Source organism: Crocuta crocuta, unplaced genomic scaffold (assembly GCF_008692635.1).
Source record: "Crocuta crocuta isolate KB4526 unplaced genomic scaffold, BGI_CrCroc_1.0 scaffold282, whole genome shotgun sequence".
Taxonomy (NCBI): Eukaryota; Metazoa; Chordata; class Mammalia; order Carnivora; family Hyaenidae; genus Crocuta; species Crocuta crocuta.
The window spans coordinates 2,299,839-2,327,010 of NW_027529174.1; the positions used below are offsets into that span (position 1 = coordinate 2,299,839).

At 36.3% G+C, this 27,172-nt stretch overlaps 1 protein-coding gene across 2 annotated transcripts in view; it reads right to left on the reverse strand.

The window, feature by feature from the left end:
* Positions 1-771: 771 nt before the first annotated feature.
* Positions 772-27,172, reverse strand: part of CEP135 (centrosomal protein 135) — a 79,210-nt gene continuing 52,809 nt past the window's right edge. For both annotated transcript variants that reach the window (XM_077757754.1, XM_077757755.1), the window contains 11 exons: positions 26,116-26,231; positions 25,888-26,042; positions 25,428-25,483; positions 24,521-24,689; positions 23,604-23,714; positions 23,125-23,310; positions 13,034-13,243; positions 12,012-12,214; positions 11,023-11,127; positions 8,704-8,817; positions 772-2,546 (listed from right to left, as the gene is read on the reverse strand). In XM_077757754.1, the coding sequence (XP_077613880.1) occupies positions 8,715-8,817; positions 11,023-11,127; positions 12,012-12,214; positions 13,034-13,243; positions 23,125-23,310; positions 23,604-23,714; positions 24,521-24,689; positions 25,428-25,483; positions 25,888-26,042; positions 26,116-26,231 (1,414 nt within the window). In that variant the 3' untranslated portion in view covers positions 772-2,546; positions 8,704-8,714. The remainder of the gene's footprint in view (positions 2,547-8,703; positions 8,818-11,022; positions 11,128-12,011; positions 12,215-13,033; positions 13,244-23,124; positions 23,311-23,603; positions 23,715-24,520; positions 24,690-25,427; positions 25,484-25,887; positions 26,043-26,115; positions 26,232-27,172) is intronic.

A 27,172-nucleotide genomic window follows, 5' to 3' on the forward strand; every position in this document is an offset into this window, starting at 1 on the left:
ACAAAGAATAGGGGAGAAAATCAATTGTCTGGATATCCTAGTCGAGTCTAAGGATTGGCTAGGCATGATAGAATGACCTAGAAAGAGTTGGGAGTAGCATGCTAGAAGCTGAGATTTTTGGAGGTAATGGTAAGATCTACAGCAGTGTTTTCATGCTGCAATTTGAGTTCCATTAGTAGGTCAGTTTGGTGGATCAGTTTCTAAATTAGCATTTTAAATCTGCTACACATTAGAATCATCTAGAGAACCTAAAATTAAAAATTTTAAAAATGTCCACACCTAACTCCCAGAGATTCTGATTCATTTCAGAAATCAGCTTTTCATTAAAACTGTCCAGGTAACAGCAATGTGCAGGCCTGGTCAATAACCACTGTTTCAAGAAGACAGTGAAATTAAAGACTGATGATAGAATGTATAGACAGTAAATCTTCTAAGTGGGGAGAGAGGGAGATCAGATGTGTGGGAAGTTATAATAAGGTGATGTAGCAGGTGGCATAGTCAATACAAGTTAATGTTCTCAACACAGAGCATATGCAAGACAGAAAAATGTAAACATACAAGGCTATTCAACCATTTTGTAGATGGATTTCAAACAAGTTTTGACTTCATTTCTTGACTAGAAATACATCAGTCATTTAAAAAAAAAGTATCTCACACAAGTACAAGGATTTACCCAAATCCTACCATGATAAAGTTTGATTTGAACTGTTAATTTTAGAATTAAGAATATTGTTTAAATTTAAGAAAAAACTATTTTTAAGAAAGAGAAAATAAATTGACTGGAAAGTTTATTGGAAAATCTATGTCAAGCATAATTTAAAATTATTTAAAACAAATTAAAAACATCTACAAACAGTGAGAACATTCAGTATTTTAAGATAAAACTAATTTAGGAAAATTGTAGTAACATGGTTAAGAAAATAACAATTATGGCAAGCTATACATTTTTAAATTATAGAAAACATTAAAAATAAAATATCTAACAAAATGTGTCTTGCTATTATTGCTTTGGGGGAAGAGGTGGGGACAAATATTTTTTATTTTACTTACATATATTTATTAAAAGATTTTCCATATGACATTGCAAATTAGTCCCATTTCTCTTGTATTTTGCTATAATACATGAATTCACACAAAGAAGATGGAATACATAAAATTACAAATATGGTAGAAAAGTAAACCACATCACACCCAAATACACAGTAAATTATTGCAAAGGGTATATTTCAAACACATAAGGCATACTAGTTTTAGAAAAGAGCACTGCCCACCCTCAGATACACACAAACACACACACACCACTGAATTAAACCACAAGAGGAAACAAAATGTATCATATAAATAACTGGTCTTCCACTTCCTTATTATGTTAGTTCTTAAGTTCTTCTTTTTCAATCATAATGAAACCTGCTAAGAACAGGATTTTCTTCAAATGTGTATGGTTCAAACACGATTACAGTTTTTGTATCTGACATTCTATTTTGTATTTCTGTTCTTTTATTTATGTATGCATCTAAATTCCTTCAAATTGCAACCTTGAAAATTAATTGTGAAAAGCTGTTTTCTATTTAACATGCCACAGTTCAGTGTTTACATACTATTCTGCAAGACTGATAAATTTACAATATGCAAGCTTAGAAGCAAAAAAAAAGATATTATTTAATGTGTATTAGCATTTTAACAAAATCTTTTACTATATTTACCTCATGTACTTTCACACTCTGAAATTTTTGATTAATACAGGGAAGAATTTTACTTACTGAAAAAGTGTCCCAAATTTCTGTTATCCTGTTTTATAAAATTCTGAATCCGGCTTTTAGTTTGATTTTGATAGAATTGATATTAAATGAAGAGTCCATGTGATAACCAAGATAATATAATACTCTATATAATATATAAATGTATCTTTCCCATCACAGTTCTTCGAGTTGACAATAACAAATGATATATGGTAATCATTATTTTATCAAGACCTCTGCTATTGTAAGAATAGACCTGAATATATTACCCTTGATGACAGATAGCAAATTGGTGAATAATTAATTTTACATTTTGAAGAACAAAGCATGACAGCACAGCATCAAGATTGATAATCCTAGAATGTGTTAAAGATATGGGTTACAAACACAGGCATGAAAACTAAAAACACTTTGAAAACAAGTACTGCAATAATATTTATATACACATATAATGGCTCATTATGAAAAAGGTTATTAAAGCATAATGTGAATACATTATATTAATTCACAGTATAAACACACACTCTGAGGAGCAATTTAAGTCAGGAATAATATAAATAAAGATATAACATTAGTTAGCACTATTAATACATATTTTGTTCTGTCATATACATAAAAATATACACATAGATATGGCTCTTTTAAACCAAAATTTTTTACATAAATATTCACTGATTTAAATAAGAGTTGACAGAGGTAGAATTTGTGTCAATGTTCATGATTTTCAGGAACAAGTACTTCAAATATTTCATTACTGTTCTGTCCCTTAAAAAAATGCATACAGGTAACTCAATGAAAGACATCATTCTGAAAAAGAAGGGACAGGAAAGGGGAGTTAAGAGAAAAACGATCAACAAAAATTACTTAGTAAATTCACCAAAAAACTGAGATTGTTTTCAGTTTTAACTGAAATTACAGTCTCTAATAAAAGCCTTTACCCATAATCAAATTATCGTTAATAGCTCTATACTTTAAAATATATTCCCCTCAGACCACCCAAGTACATCAAAGTATATGGGACTAAGTGAATGATAGAGTGAAAAGAAAAGGCTAACACAGGACATTAACTGAGAAAAATCACTCAAAGTGAGGAATAATATAATGTCTAAGTTAATGTACAAGTACCGTAAATTATGTTGTCTGAGTCTTAAAACAGCATACTATGCATAGTCAAATAGTTTTCCAAACATTCTGACCTTATGTGCTATCTAATCACCACCCCAATTAAAACACACACACAAACGCGCACACACACACACACACACGAAAAATTCCGCAACAGAAACGTGATGAACTGTTGGATAACTATTTCAAAATAGCATTTTTTTCTTTCATAGTTTACTGTCAAGTTGGTTTCCATATAACATCCAGTGCTCATCCCAACAAGTGCCCTCCTCCATGCCCATCACCCCATTTTTGAGGGGCATGTGGCTGGCTCCATTCAGTGGAGCATGTTATTCTTGATCTTGGGGGTTGTGAAACTGCAAGGGGAGGGGAGGGGAGAGATGGGAATGGAGAAGAGGAGAGGGACGGGAAGGAAAGAATAAAATGGCAGTTTGAAAATACTTTTAATGATAAGAATAGATGCTCTCAACAATTTATTAAGGGGGAAAACCCCAAAGAAGAAAACAAAACAAAATATAGGATAGGATAAAAAACTATTTTGAGTATGATCTCTATTAGAATGGCATATGTATGTCTATGAATGTGTGTATACATTTACTACAAATCAAACAAGAAGGAAGTATATACCAAAATGCTAGTTAATATTTTCCCTAGGTTATAGGATTAAAAGTGATTTTGATTTGAACATAGATTCTCACAACAGCCAAAAGACAGGAGGAACCCAAGTATCTACCAACTCATAAGTGGTATATTCATACAGTGGAATATTGTTCAGCACCAAAAAAGGAAGAAATTCTGGCACATGCTCCAATGTGGATGAACCCTGAAAGCACTGTAAGTCACAACAAGGACAAACACTGTATAATTCTAATTATATGAGTTAAACAGAACAGTCAAATTCATTGAGACAAATTTTAAGGGCAGTTGCCAGGAGCTGAGAAGAGGAGAGACTGGGAATTAGTATTTCATGGGAAGAGTTTCAGTTGAAGAAGATAAAAATGTTCTGGAGATGGATGATGGACATTACTTTTGCACAGTAATGTGAATGTACTAATTGTCAGAGAAATGTGTACTTAAAAATGGTTAGAATGATAAATTTGATGTTATGTATATTTTACCACAATGAAAGATGTTTAAAAAACTCTACTCTTAATTACTCCCAAAAGATTTGAAAACAGGGACTTGAACACCAAGGTTCATAGCAGCATTATTCACAACAGCAAGGAGGTAAAACCAACCCAGTTGTCTATCAACTGACAAGTGGATAAACAAATGTGGCATAAACACACAAAGGAGTATTACTGAAGCATAAAAAAGAAACAAGTTCTGTTTCAACACAGATGAATCCTGGAAACATGCTAGGTGAGTCTACACAAAAGGTTTTTCACTTAGACGAATGGGCAAAAGAAACAGACAAGTAGATTAGAGACTTTTAGGGGCTGGGGAAGGAATGTCAGGGGACTGGAGAATTACGGACTATTGGATACAGAGTTTCTGTCTGGAGTGATGAAAAAATTTTGGAATTAGTGGTTTTGGCTGTATAACATTGTGAATTTAACGCCACCGAGTTGTACACTTTAAAAATAANACTTAGTAAATTCACCAAAAAACTGAGATTGTTTTCAGTTTTAACTGAAATTACAGTCTCTAATAAAAGCCTTTACCCATAATCAAATTATCGTTAATAGCTCTATACTTTAAAATATATTCCCCTCAGACCACCCAAGTACATCAAAGTATATGGGACTAAGTGAATGATAGAGTGAAAAGAAAAGGCTAACACAGGACATTAACTGAGAAAAATCACTCAAAGTGAGGAATAATATAATGTCTAAGTTAATGTACAAGTACCGTAAATTATGTTGTCTGAGTCTTAAAACAGCATACTATGCATAGTCAAATAGTTTTCCAAACATTCTGACCTTATGTGCTATCTAATCACCACCCCAATTAAAACACACACACAAACGCACACACACACACACACACACATGAAAAATTCCGCAACAGAAACGTGATGAACTGTTGGATAACTATTTCAAAATAGCATTTTTTTCTTTCATAGTTTACTGTCAAGTTGGTTTCCATATAACATCCAGTGCTCATCCCAACAAGTGCCCTCCTCCATGCCCATCACCCCATTTTTGAGGGGCATGTGGCTGGCTCCATTCAGTGGAGCATGTTATTCTTGATCTTGGGGGTTGTGAAACTGCAAGGGGAGGGGAGGGGAGAGATGGGAATGGAGAAGAGGAGAGGGACGGGAAGGAAAGAATAAAATGGCAGTTTGAAAATACTTTTAATGATAAGAATAGATGCTCTCAACAATTTATTAAGGGGGAAAACCCCAAAGAAGAAAACAAAACAAAATATAGGATAGGATAAAAAACTATTTTGAGTATGATCTCTATTAGAATGGCATATGTATGTCTATGAATGTGTGTATACATTTACTACAAATCAAACAAGAAGGAAGTATATACCAAAATGCTAGTTAATATTTTCCCTAGGTTATAGGATTAAAAGTGATTTTGATTTGAACATAGATTCTCACAACAGCCAAAAGACAGGAGGAACCCAAGTATCTACCAACTCATAAGTGGTATATTCATACAGTGGAATATTGTTCAGCACCAAAAAAGGAAGAAATTCTGGCACATGCTCCAATGTGGATGAACCCTGAAAGCACTGTAAGTCACAACAAGGACAAACACTGTATAATTCTAATTATATGAGTTAAACAGAACAGTCAAATTCATTGAGACAAATTTTAAGGGCAGTTGCCAGGAGCTGAGAAGAGGAGAGACTGGGAATTAGTATTTCATGGGAAGAGTTTCAGTTGAAGAAGATAAAAATGTTCTGGAGATGGATGATGGACATTACTTTTGCACAGTAATGTGAATGTACTAATTGTCAGAGAAATGTGTACTTAAAAATGGTTAGAATGATAAATTTGATGTTATGTATATTTTACCACAATGAAAGATGTTTAAAAAACTCTACTCTTAATTACTCCCAAAAGATTTGAAAACAGGGACTTGAACACCAAGGTTCATAGCAGCATTATTCACAACAGCAAGGAGGTAAAACCAACCCAGTTGTCTATCAACTGACAAGTGGATAAACAAATGTGGCATAAACACACAAAGGAGTATTACTGAAGCATAAAAAAGAAACAAGTTCTGTTTCAACACAGATGAATCCTGGAAACATGCTAGGTGAGTCTACACAAAAGGTTTTTCACTTAGACGAATGGGCAAAAGAAACAGACAAGTAGATTAGAGACTTTTAGGGGCTGGGGAAGGAATGTCAGGGGACTGGAGAATTACGGACTATTGGATACAGAGTTTCTGTCTGGAGTGATGAAAAAATTTTGGAATTAGTGGTTTTGGCTGTATAACATTGTGAATTTAACGCCACCGAGTTGTACACTTTAAAAATAAGATAGCAAAGTTCATGTTCCATATATTTTATCACAATTAGAGGTTTTCTAATTTGGGGCACATGGCTGTCTCAGTTGGTAAAGCATGTGACTGTTGATCTCAGGTGTGTGAGTTTGAGCTGCATGTTGGGCATGGAGATTATTTTTAAAAAATCTTGAAAACAAACAAAGTTTTCTAATTCATCACAGCTTTAGATGGACTGCTAAATCCAGTATGTTGTATATCAGTGGTTCTTAAAAGTATAATCTGGGGATCTCTGGAGTCTCCAAGACCCTTTTTAGGTGTCTATAAGATAAAGTCTATTTTCATAAAACCAAAGAATTATGTGTTGTTTCACTCTTATTATCTCACAGGTACACAGTGGAGTTTTCCAGAGGCTACGTGATATGAAAAGCCAGGTAGTAAATATTTCAGATTTGTGGGCCATGGGGTCTCTGTCACAACTATTCGATTCTGCCTCTGTAGAAAAGCAATCTTAGACAATGTGTAAACAAACAGGTGTGGCTATGCTCAATTTACAAAAATAGGCAGTGGGGTGGATTTGGCTCACAGACCTTAGTTTCCCAGTCTCTGGTCTAAAACGCAGCTGTGAATCTAGTAAGAGAAAATGTACGTGTCACAACTGTTACAAGGCTTTATAACGAGAAGCTGAACTTCCATCTAATCACATTCAAATTAATGCAGCAGCTTAGAAGTTGTGAGGACACAGTGATTGTAGCCAATACTGAGATGTGGTCCTCAAAGTGAAAGAGGAAAATGCATGTTTTAGTCAAACAAACACAAAAGAAAAGCCCAGCAATCAGGAATCATTTAAACCTCGGCCCTACAAATACCAATAAAACCTGGGGGCATCCGTATGGTAAAGCACAGTACATAATTAACGTTCATAATGAGAATTCTGAGTCACTAAGGAATGTGTAATTATCTTCTATATACTTCTATTTAAAAGAAGGCAGAGAAATGCATATTTTTAAAAAAGACTGACTTTACTCTTTCTGTCAGTGAGCCTGCATTTTGCAGTCGCCTACCCTTCAAGCCCTCGTTCTGTCGTCGGACTTCTTTCCCATTCATTCCCATCTCCAATGACTCAGCACATCCCTTACCCTTCTTCTGTCAAATGTATGCTAGCTCTTTAAAACCACTTTGCTCTGTCTACTCAAGCTCGGAACACATGCATGTCCAGTGACCCAACAACTTCACTCCTACGTGTATACTCAAAAGAAATGCACACCTCTCTTCATCAACACACATGATGAATGTTCATCATAACTCTATGATAGCCCAAACTGGAAATTACCAAATGCCTATCAACAATAAAATGGGTAAATGGACTGTGGTGAGTTCACGCAGTGCAATACTATGCAGCAACAAGACTGAACAACCTACAAGTACACACACCAGTACAAACGAATCTCACAAATGTACTGTGGAGGAAGACAAGCCAGAGATGTAGGATTTCATTTCAAAAATGTCCAAAAACAGGCAAAAGAAATGTTTTTTTTAACAGAACATTTTTTTTTTTAAACAAATAGTTTATTGTCAAGTTGGTAAGAAATCTATGTTTTTAACAGGCAGGATAGTTATTTCCAGAGCAGGGCTTATAACCAGGAAACAGCCCAAGAGAGATGTGTTTTGTGTTGTTTGTGAAAACTCACTAGGACATGGCACTTTTCTGTATATATGTCATTTGTTTTTAAAATTTGTCCTAGCTTTCAATATTATTCTACAGATCCTGAACTGAGTATACTGTTCATTTCATATCTCTTTTTGGTCTCCCTGCCTTTCATTTCTATATTCTCCAATATGGCCCAATACGGTTATAAAGTTAGTCCACCATCTACATCTCTCCCTTGTACCCATATTATACACAGAAGTACCTTCAACGACTCCCCTTGACTTACAGAGATAAGACTACAATCTCCAATTCAGCCTCACATTCAGTATATCCTCTGCCTTCCACACCTTTCTCCCTCATTTTTCCCTGACAACCTGCCCTTCCTGTTGGATTAAGTCTACTGTGCCATGTACATTCCCATTTGTATACCTCTGTCTATATTTTTACCATCTATTATTTGTCTCTTGAATTTGGCACTTCATCAAATATCACCGTGTGATATCTCATCCTGTCATTTAATATTTTGTTGTGGATGTCTTTTCTTCTTTGATCGGGGTATAATTTACATACAATAAAATGCATGGACTGTTAATGTTCAGGTCAATGAGTTTTTACAACTATATATACCCATGCAACCATCACCAAGATGCAGAAAATTTCATTACTTCACAAAAATTCCCCTGACGGCCTTTGTAGGCAATCTTCCTTCCCCCCACATTGAAACTACTTTCTCAATTTTTATAATTACAGGTTGGTTTTGCTTGTCCTAGTGTTACATACATACCTTTATGATAATTAACAGCTTATATGTTCAGGAGAACGTAAAGGAGACCTCAGAGTTGAACTAAGGGGTGGTGTGGGAAGACCATGTCGACGCATCTCTTGGATTGCTCTTTCTCTGTAGTAAAGATCAAATAAGAGATTATATCATTAAGTGGTATACACACTATAACGTGTTATGATTTTTACTGATTAAATAATTTTTCTTCTATTAATACTTCTATGAAATTTAAATCCTACCTCCTTATAATTTTTAAGTAGTGAATAAAAGATTTCAATTAAAGGAATACGTACTATAAGAGATTGTTCACAGCCCTGATGAATACAGATTTGCAGTTTGTTGGTTCCCTCCTCTGTCCCCTCCTTTCTCACCTCGTAGTGCACATAAATCTAGCTTCTTCCTTCTTCCTAAAAACTCCCAAATGTCAGAAGTGAAATAACCATTTTCTCTCCTATGCCCTGCTTCCCTGTGTCTGGGTCAGCCTCACAAAGTATGAGGACTGTGTTCCTACCTCTTTTGTGGACTATTCAGTCTCTGGCCTAGACTTTCTGTGTTATATTCTTCAGTATCCAGGATTTCTTAGTTGAGTGTCTCCCAAACTTTTTTTTCAATATGATCCCCCTAAAGAAACTTTTTAAGATATTCCCTCCTCCCAAATGATCCACTCCTCTCCATGAAATTTTAATATATAGATATGTTATTTACATACTGAGGTCCTCTGGAGGGCTATAAATCACTGTAATACCTAAAGTTTTTTTGCTACGCTCTCAATCCCCAAGAACCAATATAGTTCTCTGGGGTGGTGATATTGCCACTTTAAGAATGCATAACCTAGTTGGATGACAAGGAAAAGAAGACGTGGTCATGCTGGCCTACGTTTCTTTGGGGACCAGAAGCAAGGGAAAAAGAGGAATTAAGGGAGTGTTACAGCCCTAGGCAGTAGGACCCTTGGATTGAAGAGAATTTAAATTATCATTAAGAAATGGAAATCATATGTGTACAGTTTAGCACACTGAGAAACTAAATCTTCTCAACTGTGAGAAGTTAGTAACACTGCTTATATGACATTGATGCTCTTCTTTATTTCTCAGGCTTCATTTCTCTTTGAAATCATAAATACTGATTTCCTAGCAAATTTGTCTATACTACAAATGGCACATCTTTGAAAAGTTTTGATGCAAATAGATAATAAGAGAAATAAAAAACTGACCTTATGATAAGCAACAATTTGACCACTATTTGAGAATGAAATTTCAGGAATGTTGATGTCTATGGTTATTAATAGAGCAATAAAGAATGGAAGAAAAGTAATTTGACAATTGATTTGCAAATTAGACTTTTAGCTGTGAAAGCAGGTCTCATTCCTGTTGTAACACTTGGAGATTAAAGTTTTCAATATAACAAAGCAAATGAAATGAAATAAAAGTGAGTATGAAAATTACTAAGCTGTAGGGAATATACTGTATATAAGAGCATGGGGTTTAAAATTAAACATATCTGTCTTTATTTCAAATTTTTATTTATCTTTTTAATTCACGTATGATTAACAAAATGCTTTGTTAGTTTCAGGTGTATAAGATCTACCTTGATTTTAGTTTGGGCTCTGCCATTTACTATTTGTGTGACTTTGGTTTCCTGTAATATATGCATAATAATAGATCATTGGTAGAATTAATCAGGTGTGTATATGGTATCTGGCATATATTTATCAACTGCTCTTATGATCATCATCACTTTTGTGATGATCTATATTTGGAGTTTCCTATTGGACCATATTGTTTGGGCTCTTGCAGAATCCTTAACTAGCCTGTTGATTCCTTATTATACTCTTTCAAATAATGCCCTAATTTTGCCCTGAGAAATGCTATAGAAAACATGTAGATAACACTTGCTACTTTATTTACTGTAAGGATATTATCTTCCACAACATTTGTTGCCTTTTAGGAAGAAATATCAAAAGAAATTTATTTTTGTATGAACACTACAAGAAAGTTGGCTATTTTGGGGGCGCCTGGGTGGCTTAGTTGGTTAAGCGACTTTCGCTTAGGTCATGATCTCGGGGTTCGTGGGCTCGAGCCCCGCGTCGGGCTCTGTGCTGACTGCCGGGTCAGAGCCTGGAGCCTGTTTCAGTCTGTGACTCCCTCTCTCTCTGACCCTCCCCTGCTCACGCTGTCTCTCTCTCTCTCTCCTAGAAATAAATAAAACATTAAAAAAAAAATTTAAAAAAAAAAAAGGAAGTTGGCTATTTTTAAGCCCTATTAAATCCTTTTTGGGATAGGGAATAAATAAAAACACTGTCCAATGCTCGAATTTTTCTCTTACCGTTCATATCTTTCAGTTGAAATCTGCCTTTTCATAGCATCATGATCGGTTTGGAACTGTGCCACTTTAGCCCGAAGCATGGTGTTTTCCCGGCCTAGACTAGTTCTTAAAAATAAATTTTAAAAATCAAATGAATAAATAAATAAATAACAAATGTGCTGTGTTGTAGAGTCCAGTGCTATGGATTTTTGTTATTGTTAGTATTAATACAAACGGAGGTGATACTTTAGACAAGAAATGAGAAGAACAAGACTTTTTAACACTAATTTTCTCAACTTCAGGAGCTTCTATCACTAAAGTTTTCATTGATTCACTGATTTATTTAATAGTTAAACTAACCTTCCAGTATGTGCTAGGCACTGTACCAATGCTGAAAATACAAATTTGAACAAGACATGAATTATAACATCAAGATGTAAAGCATCTTCATTGGCTCTTTCTGGACTCTTGCCTCAGAAAGACAAATATTTCTAACTTCTTTTAAAAGTTAATTATTCTACTTGTACAATGTACTCTGGGTTTCCTCCCCTCTTCCATCAAACATGCCCAAATATGTCCATCTAATAGACACTATCATCAATCTCCTAAAAGGTAATTAATCAACTAAACTTATGTGAGTCAAACCACACAGCCATTTTGAAGTCTTTTTCTGGTCTACACAGTAAGAGACAAAGGCGGCTCTCCCCAGCCTGAAATGCTCTCCCTTTTACTGACTCCGCTTTGTTCCTCAACTATAGGCATTTTTCTAAAGTTCACTCATTTACTTCCATGGGTACAATCTCTGTGGTGAAGACATATACAAATCTTTACCTCAAAACACAATGTCTCTCCTAAATAAAACCCCCCAATTCCTAAAAGCAGGCACAATGTAAGTAAAATATTTTGATTTTGTGCCACTGTACACACTCCCATCCCCTTATCCCACCAAAAACTGAAAACTTATCTTTGACAAGCTATTTTCTTTACACAGGTTGATTTATGCCACTTACAATTTGCTTTCTGAAAGGGTTAACTTCTCTTTAAGTAGCTGAATTTCTGTATCCTTCTCGTGGGAGGTTAAATGAGAATGAAATTCTTTATCTCTATTTGTAGCCAACAATGATTCAAGGCTTTTAATTGTATGTCTCTCACTTGATAGTTGTTTTTTTAACAGGTCTGCTTCTGATTTTACATTTTCTAATTCCACCACAACCTACAGGGAAAACAAAGTAAGATTACTTCAGTATAATTTGAGACTCACTCTAAAAAATTATTTGTAGAGCTATATACACTCATCAGTTGCTTTATTTTGGGTACCAGTTAAAGATTTTGAACCATTTCTTTAAGTGTAAGAAAATCATCTTGTTTTCAAAATAATTTTTGCTTATTTGGCTATAAGACTTATTCCTATGAGTTTCACTCATACTTCCTTGTCAAGAGAGGGTCATTAACATAAAATCCTAAAATGTGGCCATCCTATCAGCAAGGAAGCCCTTCTGATCTATTATGTGTACTCTGATCAAACAGTCAAGCCAGCACTAGAGCTTCTCAGTAGCTGAAAATAAAGATACTATTAAATGAATGAAAACTGAAAACACGTGTGTTTGAAAACACACCTTGGGATGTTTAAAGTAATGCCTCAGCTTGACAATGGAAGTTCTAGGTAACTAGACTTTCAAAATTAAGTAAGATTTAAATGCCTTGAGATTTTCCATTTAGGAAGTAATGAACTGCTCAGTCTTCATTTAAATCTTACCTCCAAAGAGAGAAGAATGTACTAGGATATGTTCCTATTCTATAATAGCAACAGTCCTATTTTCCTAAATACCATCTACTCGAAAACTGAAAGCGCCTAATTTCATCACTATGTTTGCCAGAAAAAAATCTTGGCAAAGAATCTAGCTTTCAAAATCCTGTGGCCAGAAGTAACTCCTTAAAGGGAAACAAATATATTGTGCAGGGCATGAGGAAGCAGAACAATGACAGTAGGGCTCAATAAAATAACGTGCTACAAAGTCTTTTAAGTCCTTACCTTCTCAAACTCCAGGTTTTTGGAATTCAGTTGTTGGGTCATAAGATCTTTGCCTGAATCCAGCTTAATGCAAAGTTCTCTAAGAGATGACATATCATTCAACGCTGCTACTTTTGCATCTTCCTGATGTCTCAGCTCATCTTCTAGTCTAGACATGGCTTTTGCCATTGAGGAGATCTGAGACTCGTAAGCATGATGTGCATTTATGTGCTGAGAACAGAAAAAGAAACTGGTAAAAAGTTCAAGTAACCCAGTAATTTTAAAAGCTTGAATCTGTGCAGCCACGACCTCACTTTAAAAAAATAGTAGACTCAAGTTTTGCATATTTTAAGATACTCTGAGGAAGCTGCCTGCTATTTAAAGATGGCCTATTTAATGTTTAACCCAATGAATTGTATGTAACTATTAACAACGGTAACTAATTACCTCATGTATATATTTGGAAGATGCAAAAATGAAAATTATTATTTTAGGGTAAAAAAAGGAATCACGGAAGTTAGAACTATTATCATATAAACTACTATAAGTTTTTAAGAAAAAGCAACATATATACTTCAATTCTCACTCCTCAGCTGTCTTTAAGTTCTAAATTTCAAAATGGAGGGGCAGCTGGGTGGCTCAGTCACTCTGGTGCCCAACTCTTGATTTCGGCTCAGGTCATGATCTCGCAGTTTGTGAATCTGAGCCCCAAGTCAAGCTCTGTATTGACAGCAGGCAGGGGGAGCCTGCTTTGGATTCTCTGCCTCCTTCTCTCTCTCTCTGCTCCCCTTCCCTGCTCCTTTGTGCATGCGCGCTCTCTCTCTCTCAAAAATAAACAAACAGCTGGATGGGAGCTGGGGGGGTATAGGCTAAATGGGTGAGTGGCATTAAGGAGGGCACATTTTTTGCAATGAGCGCTGGAAGAGATGAAACACTGGGTTCTACTCCTGAACCCAAGACTACTCTGTATGTTAACCAACTTGAATTTAAATAAAAAGTAAAAAAAAAAATTAATAAATTTCAAAATGAAGTTTGCTTTAGAACTAAGTACCTGAAGTTCTACTTAAATTTAATATAACCTAATAGTAATCCACAACTTTATCAGATTTTAATAACTGAAATAATGAGCAAAGTTTGAAATACTGTAAAGCCCTCTTCCTAGAATAATCCACATTTTAAATTTCTCAGTTTAAATTGTGAATGATAAATACAAACTGACATAAATTCTAGTCGAGAGTTTCATAAGAATTCCACACTTGAAAAATAAAATTATTTTGATAGGTATTAACAAAATAAATTGACATTAAAAATCTGTGCAGAAAAGTAAATTATCTGGATTTTCTAAATTAATGAGTTAAAAATCAGAGTTCCCTAAAACTAAATAGGTAAAAGTCCATTTTACATATCACATAAGAACATGAACAATGACAGAGAGCAAAAAAATAGTTTTTTCTACGAATTCTGAAAGCTGAAAAACATTCTTTTAGTTATATTCTTGATAGGAAAACTTCTAGAGACAGGGTGTCAGTTTCATAGGACTGCTGTACCCAATTACTACAAATTACTGGGTGGTTTAAAACAAAAGAAATTTACTCTGTCACAATTCTGGAGGTTACAAGTCTGAAATTTAGACGTTCGCAGGAGAGCTTCTCCTGGAGGTTCTGAGAGAGAATCTGTTCCACGTCCCTCTCCCAACTTCTGGTGGTTGCTAGCAATCCTTAATGTTCTTGCCCTATAGACACTTCACTCCAGTCTCTGCCTCTGTCTTCATCTGGTGTCCTCCCCTATATCTTCTATGTCCAGATTTCTCTTACAAAAGATACCAGTCTTTGGGTTATGACCTGCCCTAGTCCAGTATGACCTCATCTTAGCCTGACTATACCTGTAAGAACCTTATTTCCAAATAAGGTCACCTTCACAGGTGCTGGAGGTTAGGATTTCAACATAACTTTTTGAGGTCCACAGTTCTATCTACCCTTTAGCTCCCCAGAACTCCTGTCCTTTTTATGTGCAAAATTCATTCCATTCTAACACATTCTAGCATCAATTCTAAGCCCAAAATCTCATGTAAGCATCATCTAAATCAGATATGGGTAAGACTCTGGTTACAGCCCATCCGGGGACGAAACTACTCTCCCTCCCCAGATCTGTGAGCTAGCAAACAAGTTATTTGCTTACAAAAACAAAGCCAAAACAGGCATAGAACAGACACATGTACTCTGAAAAGGAGAAAATAGAAGGAATGAAGGGGTTAGTAGTCCAAAGTCTGAAACCAAGCAAGAAAAATTCCATTTGATTTTAAGGCCTAAGAATAATGATCTGTGCCACGATAGTCTGTGTTCTGGGCCTGCGAGGGCGGCCCCACCTTCTCATCCCTCAGCTACAGCCTCACCCTCTTTGGCCCTCAGTGGCAGTGGCTCTGCACTCTGGGACCGAGAAGGCGGTAGCCTCACCTCCTGGGACTGTGTCCTCTGGGCCTGTGGAGGCACAGTCCCATTAGCCTTTGAGCTGCCCTTGGCAGCCCTGCCAGTCTCTGAGCTACCTTCAGAGCCATTCTTCCCTTTTCTCAAAGGAGAACACATATTTGTAGCCAAGTAACTCTACTAGCATGTTTTCTGCTAGTAGGATTCCAGATATTCAACAGCCTTCCTGAATTCATTTCATCCTATTTCTGTCCATATCAGTAGAAGCTGGCAGTATTTCTATAGAGATGACTGACTGCATACATGAGCCACATACCAAATCTGTTCACCAAGAGGTTGTGTGTGGAGCCACACACTTAGCTCTGTCTCCAGAGCACATTATCTGCATAGGCTAAGAATTTTCAAAATCATCAAGACCTGGTTCTATTTTAGGTTCTATTTCCCTAAATTTTAAGTCTAGTATACTTAACATATAGTGTTATATTAGTTTCAGATGTACAATATAGTGACTCAAAAATTCTATACATTATTCAGTGCTCATCATGGTAAGTGTACTCTTGATCCCTTTCACCGATTTTCACCCCTTTCCCCACCTACCTCCCCTCTGATAACCATCAGTTTGTTCTCTGTAGTTAAGAGTCTGGGTTTTTTTGGGGGGGGGGAGGAGGAAGGTACTGTTTTTTGGTCTTTTCTTTTTTTGTTCATTTGTTTTGTTTCCTAAATTCTACATTTGAGTAAAATCATATGGTATTTGTCTTTCTATGACTTATTTCACTTGGCATTATACCCTCTAGATCCATCTATGTTGTTGCAAATGGCAAGATTTCATTCTTTTTTTATGGCTGAGTAATATTTCATTGTGTGTGGTGTGTGTGTGTACACATTGTATATATATGTATATACAGACACCGTATCTTTATCCATTTATCCATTTTATGGATATTTTAGACATTTATTTGTCCATTTATAAATGGGCAGTTGGGCTGCTTCCCTAGTTTGGCTATCATAAATAATGCTCCAAAAATCACAGGGGCACATATGCCTTTTTGAATTAGTGTCTTTGTATTCTTTGGGTAAATACCCAAGAGTGAGATTACTGGATCAGATAGTAATTCTATTTTTAACTCTTTGAGGAACTCCATACTGTTTTCCACAGTGGCTGCACTAATATTTTACATTCCATCCAACAGTACATATGGATTCCTTTTTCTCCATATCCTCACCAACACTTGTTGTTCCCTGTGTTTTTTACTTTAGCCATTCTGACAGTTGTGAGGTGGTATCTCATTGTGGTTCTGATTTGCATTTCCCTGATGATGAGTGATGCTGAGTATCTCTTCATGTGTCTGTTGGCCCTGTATGTCTTCTTTGGAGAAATATCTGTTCATGTCTTCTGTCGACTTTTAAATTAGATTGTTTTTTGGTGTTGAGCTGTTTAAGTTCTTTATACATTTATTAGATATGTCATTTGCAAATATCTTCTCCATTTAATAGGTTGTATTTTATTTTACTTTTTTAAAGTAAACTTTACGGGGGGGAAGCAAGATGGCGGAGAAGTAGGGAGCTCTGTACATTTCACTCGCCCCCATCTCTCAAAAGGAGAAGGCCTGAAGCCATAGGAACCCTTACAGAATCCAGGAGTTTGGGGGGGGAAAGGAGACAGAGTCCGCTGAGAAAACCTTATAGTGTGAGTGTGAACTGGGGAAGATAAAATCGGGCCGGGACCAGAGACACAAATGGAGGGGGGTATCCCCCTTTGTGGGGAGCCGCAGTGAGTCTAGGGGAAAAAAAAGTGGCCAAAACTGCTCAAGACACTATCCCTGTCACTGGAGAAGAGAAAAACCTCCGCTCGGGACACAGAGGGACCTGGTTTCCTGCTCTCCAGCTGACCCTAGGCAGGACGCATGCCTCCCAGGCAACATCCGGGAAAACTGCTCCATGCTTGCCAGCTCAACCTGGAGGGGACGGGTGGCAGCCACACCTTTGTGCTTCTGGCTCGGCTGGATCCCCAGCGGGGAGGCGAGAGGCTTGAAACTGTTCTGAGGGGCTCGCCTGTGAGTTTATATTTTGGGTAATTTCAATGAGGCGTGTGCAGACTGACATCTGGAAATGAGGCCTGGCTTGGGATATAGAGCATGGCCCACCTTGGCTATGCCCCCGGCACAAAGAGATCACACGCATAAAAAGAGAGTTGCAACGCTTGGTTCAAGAAGGGGCTGGGGCGCAGCAACTTTTCTCCCCACAAGTGCCAAGCCAGGACTCCTGAGGGACGCACTGGACCAAACCACGCCCATCCCCGCTGGAGAGCTGCCCTCTTTTTTTTTTTTTTAAGAGGAGCCAGGGCAAGACCGACATGGATGCACCGCTCTGATTAACTCTGGTCACTGGCTTGCTTAAATAGTCACATTTAATCACTTCTCTAGATGTAAATTCTATACCTCCACCGCTACCTTTTTATATCTTTCTCTCTGGAGTAATCAGACTAAATAGTTTCTCTAAGTAGCATCATCATCATTTCTTTTGCCTCCTCTCCAACCATATTCCACTCTTTCTTTCTTTGAAATAGGCCTCTTACTCCTTCTGCCTGTTCATTTCATTTACAATTTCGCTTCATCCCCGCCCTGTCATTTCTCTTTCTCTATGCTCTTCCAGCAGTACTGCATACACCTGGCTATTTATTTGTAGCTGGAAAATCTGGTTATATGCTTTCGACTGTCCTTTGTCTATTGTGTTTTTTCTTTTTCCCTTTCTTCTTTTTATGTATATTTATTTTTATTAATCACCTTCCCTCCTTCCTCATTGCTTTTTTCTTTTTCCCTTTTGGCTTGCGTGTTTGTTGGATTTCTCTGTGCATTTTGTGTGCCTTTGTTCCCTGTGTGTTTGTCTGTTTTCTTTTCCAGGGCTACCTCAAGAAACAAGCCAAAGTACACATGGTGGAGAGTCCCAAATACCACTACAAGTAGTAAAATAAAATAACCAAGGTCTCAATAGGAGAGACCAAGAGACACCATTCAAAGAACACTTTCTGAACGGACAGGCCCTAGACAGTCAAAGAGCCTTCTTTGGTACAGCAGCACTCACAGGTGCAGAGTGCATACCAAGCTTTTAAAACAAACAAGAGATAGGAAGCTAACCAAAATGATGAAACAAAAGAGCTCTCCTCCAAAGAAATTCCAGGAAGAATTGACAGCTAAAGAACTGCTCAAAACAGATATAAGCAAAATAACTGAACAAGAATTTAGAACATTGGTCATAAAATTAATTGCTGGGCTTGAAAAAGACATGGAAGACATCAGAGAAACTACTGCTACAAAGACTATGGAGCTTAAAAATAGTTGTGATGAATTAAAAAATGCTATAAATGAGATGCAAAATAAAATGGAGGCATCCAAAGCACGGAATGAAGAGGCAGAAAGGAGAATGAGTGATTTAGAAGACATAATCTATAGAAAAAGACGAAGCTGAGAATAAGAGAGATAAACTGATACAGGAACATGAAAGGAGAGTTCGAGAGCTCAGCGATACAATCAAATGGAAGAATATCCGTATCATAGGAATTCCAGAAGAAGAAGAAACAGGGAAAGGCACTGAAGGATCCTTGAACAAATTATAACAGAGAACTTCCCCAGTCTGGGGAAGAAAACAGACGTTGAAATCCAAGAGGCATAGAGAACTCCCCTCAGACGTAACTTGAACCCATCTTCTGCACAACATATCATAGTGAAACTGGCTAAATATAAGGACAAAGAGAGAATTCTGAAAGCAGCTAGGGATAAAAGGGCCCTAACATACAAAGGGAAACCTATCAGAGTGGTGACAGACCTATCTACTGAAACTTGGCAGGCCAGAAAGGAATGGTAGGAAATCTTTCATGTGAAGAACAGAAAAAATATGCAGCCAAGAATCCTTTATCCAGCAAGCCTGTCATTCATTCAGAATAGAAGGAGAGATAAAAGTCTTTCCAAATAAACAAAAATTGAAGAATTCATCACCACTAAACCAGCCCTACAAGAAATCCTGAGGGAGACTCTCTGAGGGAAATGTTTCAAGGAACGCAAGGTACCAGAGACATCACTACAAACATGAATTCTACAAAGAACACAATGACTCTAAACCCATATTTTTCAATAACAACACTGAATGTAAATGGACTAAATGCCCCAATCAAAAGACATAGGGTAGCAGAATGGATAAAAAACCAAAATCCATCTATTTGCTGTCTACAAGAAACTCATTTTAGACCTGAGGACACCTTCAGATTGAAAATGAGGGGATGGAGAAATATCTATCATGCTACTGGAAGTCAAAAGAAAGCTGGAGTAGCCCTACTTATATTGGAAAACCTGGACTTTAAATTAAAGACAGTAACAAGGGATGAAGAAGGGCATTATATAATAATTACAGAGTCTATCCATCAGGAAGAGCTTACAATTATAAATGTCTAGGCACCGAATACAGAAGCACCCAAATACATAAAACAATCACAAACAGAAACACTCTTATCGATAAGAACGTGCTAATTGCAGGGGACTTTAATACTCCACTTACAGGAATGGATAGATCAACTAGACAGAAAATCACTAAAGAAACAATGGACCCAAGTGACACATTGGACCAGATGGATCTGACAGATATATTTAGAACTCTATATCCTGAGGCCACGGAATTCACTTTCTTCTCAAGTGCGCATGGCACGTTCTCCAAGATAGATCACATACTGGGACATAAAGCAGCCCTCAATAAATATAAAAGAATTGAGATCATACCATGCACACTTTCAGATCACAATGCTATGAAACTCGAAATCAATCACAGGAAGAGTCTGGAAAACCTCTAAAAGCATGGAGGTTAAGGAACACCCTACTAAAGAGTGAATGGGTCAATCAGCAATTAGAGAAGAAATTAAAAAATATATGGAAACAAATGAAAATGAAAATGCAACAATCCAAACTCTATGGGACGCGGCGAAGGCAGTCCTAAGAGGAAAGTAGATTGTACTCCAGGCCTATTTCAAGAAATTATTATTTTTTTTCTTAAATGTTTTATTTATTTCTGAGAGAGAGAGACAATGTGAGCAGGNGTATGCACGTATAGGAGGACTAGGAGGAACTTAATGGAGGACCGTGGGGGAGAAGAAGGGGGGAAAATAGTGGGGGAGAAGGAGGGAGGCAAACCATGAGACTCTTGAATGCTGAGAAAAAACTGAGGACTGATGGGGGTGGGGAGGGGAAGGTGGGTGATGGGCATAGAGGACGGCACTTGTTGGGATGAGCACTGGGTGTTATTGGAAACCAAGTTGACAATAAACTATTAAAAGAAAATAAATAAATAAAGTAAACTTTACACCCAATGTAGGGCTTGAACTTGTGACCCCAAGATCAAGAGTCATGCTCTACCAACTGAGCCAGTCAGATGCAGCTGGTAGGTTGTCTTTTAGTTTTGTTGGTTATTTCCTTTGCTGTGCAGAAGATTTTGATTTTGGCATAGTCCTAATAGTTTATTTTTGCTTTTGTTTCCCTTGCCTCAGGAGACAGGTCTTGAAAAATGTTCCTATAGCCGAATCAGAGAAATTATTGCCTGTGCTTGTTCCAGAATTTTTATGATATCAGGTCCCACATTTAGGTCTTTAATCCATTTTGAGTTTATGTTTGTATATGGTATAAGAAAGTGGTTCAGTTTCATTCTTTTGCATGTAGCTGTCCAGTTTTTCTAGCTCCATTTGTGAAGAGACATGTTTTTCCCACTGCATATTCTTGCTTCGTTTGTTGAGAAGAGTCATTGACTATATAATTGTGGGCTCATTTCTGGGCTCTCTATTCTGTTCTACTGATCTATGAGTCTATTTTTTTGTGTCAGTATCATACTGCTTTTGATTATTACAGCTTTGTAGTGTATTTTTAAATCTGGGATTGTGATACCTCCAGTTTTGTTCTTTTTCAAGACTGCTTTGGGTATCTGCAGTCTTTTGTGGTTCCATACAAATTTTAGGATTATTTGCTCTAGTTCTGTGAAAAATGTTGGCGTTTTGATAAGACCTAGTTCCTTTTGTACTTGGCAGTTCCTTTCTCAATTTCTCTCTTTCCTTTACATTTTACTATAAGCAGCAAGAAGAAACCAGGCTGCACCTTCCAAATTTTGCTTAGGAGGTTCCTCAGCTAAATATCCAAGTTCATCACTTACTTATAAGTTCTAGTTTCCTCCCAAGAGTAGACCATAATGGAGTCAAGTTCTCTGCCATTTTATAATAAGGATCACCTTTCTTTCTGTGTCTAATAACATGTTCTTCAATTGCATCTGAGACCTCATTAGAAGAATTAAGATTTTTGGAAAAATTTTGTTCTTGACAATTTATGCATTTTGTAAATAACAGAAGTTTTCTCTCATTCTTTCTTTTTTCTGAGCCCTTACTAGAATCCTGTCTAATATGTATTTTTCTACCACAAGCTTTTCAAAGCTATCTAGGTTTTTTCTACCAAACACCTCACAACTCTCCCTGCCTTTGTCCATTACCAAATTCCAAAGTCACTTTCACATTTCTTTTGTTTGTCATAGTTTGTTATAGTTTTCCTTATGGAAAAAGATATGGCAAGTCCTGAAAGCAATCAAACATAAAAATGACCATCATTTTGCAATTCCACTTCCAGGTATATCCTCAATAAAAGAAAGCAAGGACTTGAATAGATATTGTACATCAATATCCATAGAAGCATTATTTCTGGTAGCCAAAGATGAAAACAAATGAAATGTCTATCAACAGATGAACAGATAAACAAAATGTGACGTATATACATAATGGAGTATTATTCAGCCTTAAAAAGAAATGAAATTTGGACACATGCTACAACACACATGAACCTTGAGGTTAACTGAACTTTAAGATTAAGTGAAATAACCAGTTACAAAACCTTAGTCACAAAAAGACAGATATTGTATGATTCTGCTTATATGAGGAACAAAGAGTGGTCAAATTCATAGAGAAAGAAAGTAGGATGGTAGCTGCCAGGGGCTGGGATGTAAAGGGAGTAAGGGAATAGGGGTGAGGGATGAGGAGTTAGTGTTTAATGGGGACAGAGTTTCAGTCAGGGGAGATGAAAAAGTTCTGGAGATGGTGGTGAATTTGGATAACAATGTGAATGTACTGGGTGCATGGGTTGCTCAGTCAATTAAGCATCCCAATTGACAGGCTCAGGTTATGATCTCCTGCTGGTTTGTGCATCTCCGCATAGGGATCTCACTGGTGGTGCAGAGTCTGTTTGGGATCCTCTCTCCCTCTCTCTGCCCCTGTCCCCACTTGGGCTCTCTCTCTCTCTCTCTCAAAATAAATAAATAAACTTTAAACAACAACAACAACAAAAACAATGTAAATGCACTAATTGCCCAAAGAACTGTACTCTTAATAATGGTTAAAATGGTAAATGTGATGTCATATATATTTTACTACAGTAAATATACTTTCTTTATTTTTTTTTCTTTTTTTTTTTTTTTAATGTTTTATTTATTTCTAGGAGAGATAGAGACAGCGTGNCTTTAAAAAGAAGTAATGGGGCTGCTAAGCAAATTATCAGAATTAATGACAAAAGATTACCATTGAACTTGATTTTATCAATGCTTAAACCTCACATCAATGAAGTATCTTTGAATGTTATAGCTTTACTAATAATGTCATCACAAGACAAATGAATATATTACCTCTTGAATTTCTTTTTCTAGTAGCTCCACCCTTTCTCGAAGGTGTCTCCTCTCTGTGTCAATAGAAAGAAGTTCCAGTCGAACTGAGCTGCTTTCTCCCTCAGCTTGATGGGCTTTGACCTCCCAGTCTTCAGCACGGTTATGAAGCATCTGAAATCTATCTAACAAATCTTGATTTTCTTTTTCCTAGTTTTAAGCATAAAAACATTGTTTCTAAATTAGTAACTGTCACCCACTGGAACACTCAAATTGTAAACATATACAGACACTGGAATTTTTGTTTTAATTAGGAAGATATGCTATCTCTGCAGACAGCATACTAAGTAAGATCTGTGGGGAAGTATAAAAACATAGTAGACAACATCTCCACTCATACCTTATTATCTAAGAGATAGAAATAAATAAATGAGACAGAATAAATACACATGAAAACATTTTTTAAATTAGTCTTAAATCCAACTTAAATAATGTTTTCTCACCTTAGCAGCCATTAAGCTCTCCCATCGTGACACCTCAGTTATGTAATTATGAACTCTACTCTTCATTTCTTCTTTTTCCTGTACTGCTGCTTCCAATTCCAATGAGATTTCCTATAAATCAGAAAATTGAAGACAAATCTTCAATGAATGTGGTACCTAATGAGTTCTATTTATATTCAAATAGTTCCTTTTGAATTGGGGGAATAAGAGTAGGAAAAAGTAAAACTGTTCCTAAGAGTTATTTTCACGTTTCTCCTGACTGATTTCGACATTTTAACCAAATATTACCATTGATCTCCCACAACTGTCTTGACTATGTATCTGGCATTTATATTATGGGGCTAGCTATGCTCATGGTTGACATTTTAAAAAATTCATATATCAGCAATATGCTTTATATTGAATACTGAAAGTAATTTTTTTAAAACAGGAAAATCATTCATCTTCTTGGTATAATCCTTTAATAAACCAGCAAAAACAAAGCCAATACTTTTGAGTATCTGCCATTCTAAAATATTAATTAATTTAATTTAGGTATATCTCTAAGCTGCTGGAAGGAAGTATGAATAATTAAAATCTATCATGGGTCTTTAAAACACAACACTTTGCCTTAGGAGTGTTCCTGAGGGTGACAATAATTTCTGCCACAGAGAATCCTATGCTCCCAGCTTTATGATTCTCAGGAAGAAATACCAAAATGGTAAGGAGACCACAGTTGCATCAATTAGACACTATGTGATATACAGCAGCTTTCTAAACCACATTTTTAATATTCTTATAAATACTATTCTCCTTACAGAGTTGTTTATGTTATTGATATTTATAGCATTAAATTTTAGAAAACATATTTATAGCTTTAAAACTTAGCAAGGAATGAATATATTGTAAAACAATCCATTTATACATTGGGCACATACCTGATTTTCCCTTGCCATTGTAGCCAGATCATCTTGTAATCTTCTGTTTTCCTTAAAAGACACTTCTTTAGATCTTCCTACCTCATCAAGTTCTTTGTGAGTTGCATCAAGCTGCCGCCGGAGGCTGCTTATTTCTCGGTCCCGATTACTCAATGTTTCCTTTAGCTGGCTGTTACGTGAAGGATGTGGAAATAATAAAGAAAGCTTTTTAGAAAACTGTAAATCACTTAAAAGAAAACTGTATACTCTGAATTAAGTACAGTAAGATACAAGAAACCACACTGCATTAAGACACTGATGAATTAGGTAAGGCAGATATTTTAGATCTCTATCACTCATTAAATGGAAATAGCAGTCATAAAATAAATTTATAATTCCAGAAGTCAAGTAAAATGGAGGACTTTCAAATGTTATGAACAAAACAGAATAGATTCAACTGGCAAATACTGCTTAATGTTTAAGTCCCCACTACTATGTAATATGTAAAGATACAAATAATAAATATAATTAGTGATTTTTGTCCTGAAGTAGAGATTAGACATAAAATGTAAACTTTTCCAACTGTTCAAGATAGGTTGTGATGTAGAACCAATTCAATACTGGCTACTAAAATAGTCTAAGTTTTAATAATTAGGGTCCGAATAGGGTATTTACCGTAGAAATAAAAAGCAAGTTGGCATGAAAAGAATAATGAATCAGCCACAACTGTTGAGATGTTGATGATGGAGGAGGGGAGAAAGTTAAAGAGAATGGCATGTTCATCCTCTTTAGTAGACTTAGATGCTGCCACCAGCAAAAAGAGGAAAACTGAAGAAGGAAAATTTTCTATGGTCCAATTCTTACTTAAATAGGTAAAGCTGCACTCAATGAAAATTTCTAAAAAAGCTGGATACCATTTATCACTTACTTCATAGAAGATTCACACTCTGAGACTGTTATCTTCATCTGAGCAATAGCTTTTTCCTGAGAAATTATGAAAATATATGATTCTCAAACACTCATTTAGAAATGTCTATCCTTGAACATATAATTTATCACATTTATATAAATTATGCTATAAAAGAAAGCTTCAATGTAAACATTTCTATATCCCAACTGTACTTCACATATTGGCACTTACCCCCTCTAAGACCTTGAATTGTTTCTTTAAGTTTGCTGTACTCATATCTGATAAAATTACATTATTCTGTAAACAGAATTTTTGAAGATTCAAATTATTGGCATAAAATGAAATTTAAACATATTAGAAGATATGGCTCTGGATCTCAGCAACGTGTATATGGAGGGTAAGAACTGCATATTTGTGAAATAGAGAATGAAACAGTTTCTGTTCAGATGCTGTATAAAGGTACTGAACAGTCACATACTTTATTAGCCAGGTTTTCTTGCAAGTTTGCAATCTTTTCTGTCTTCTCATCTACAGTCTCCTGAAGAAAGTCTTTTTCTTTATCAATAGCACCAATGGTCTTTTTCATTACATGAGCCTCTTCACTCTGTGAAGTCATCTGAAGGTGTAGTTTATCTAGTAACAAAGAGAAATGTTTGTTAGACAAAGTAAATTAGGTTTAGTGAAAACAAAATTTTAAAAATCTTACCTATTTTTTCTTCCAGTAAGTTAATCTGTAATTGGGCTGATTCAAGTTCACCCCTTTTTTTGGAAAGCCGATGCTGACAATCATCAAGTGACTGCTGTAGCTGCTCATTTACTATCCTAAAGAATCAGAGGACAAAAAACAAAAACAAAAACCAGTCTACTTTATCTCTGGTAGAAATGTTTTCATTTCCTATTTTAAAGCTTTTTAAGTATAATTAATGGCATTATATATTATTTCTTGCTGTCCACCATTCTTCTTCAAATTGGTTCGTTCCACTTTCGAAAAATAATATAGTATAAAAATCAAAGTAACTGTAAACATTTTTCTAGAGGCTTCCTGGTAGTTTCAAGCTCTTCTCGGTTTATTTATTTATTATTTCTTATAGTTTATTGTAAAGCTGGTTTCCATATAATACCCAGTGCTCATTCCAACAAGTGCCCTCCTCCATGCCCATCACCCTCCTTCCGCTCTCCCTTACCTCCATCAACCCTCAGTTTGTTCTCATTATTCAGAGTCTCTTATGGTGTGCCTCCTTCCCTTCTCCTTAACTATATTTTCCCCTTCCTCTTGGTCCTCTATTAAGTTTCTACTGTTTCACATATGAGTGAAAGCATATGGTAGCTGTCCTTCTCTGCCTGACTTATTTTACTTATCCTAACACCCTCGAGTTCTATCCACGTAGTACACATGGTCAGATTTCATTTTTTCTCATTGCCATGGAGTATTCCATTGTATAGATAAACCACATCTTCTTGATCCATTCGTCGGTTGATGGACACTTAGGCTCTTTCCATGTTTTGGCTATTGTTGAAAGTGCTACTGTGAACACTGGGGTACATATGCCCCTATGCATCAGCACTCCTGTAGCCCTAGGGTAAATCCTAGCAGTGCAATTGCTGGGTGATAGGGGAGTTCTGTTGTTAACTTTCTGAGGAACCTCCACACTGTTTTCCAGAGGGGCTGCTCCAGTTTACATTCCCACCAACAGTGTAGGAGGGTGCCCGTTTCTCCACATCCTCGCCAGCATCTAGAGTTCTCTGATTTGCTCATTTTAGCC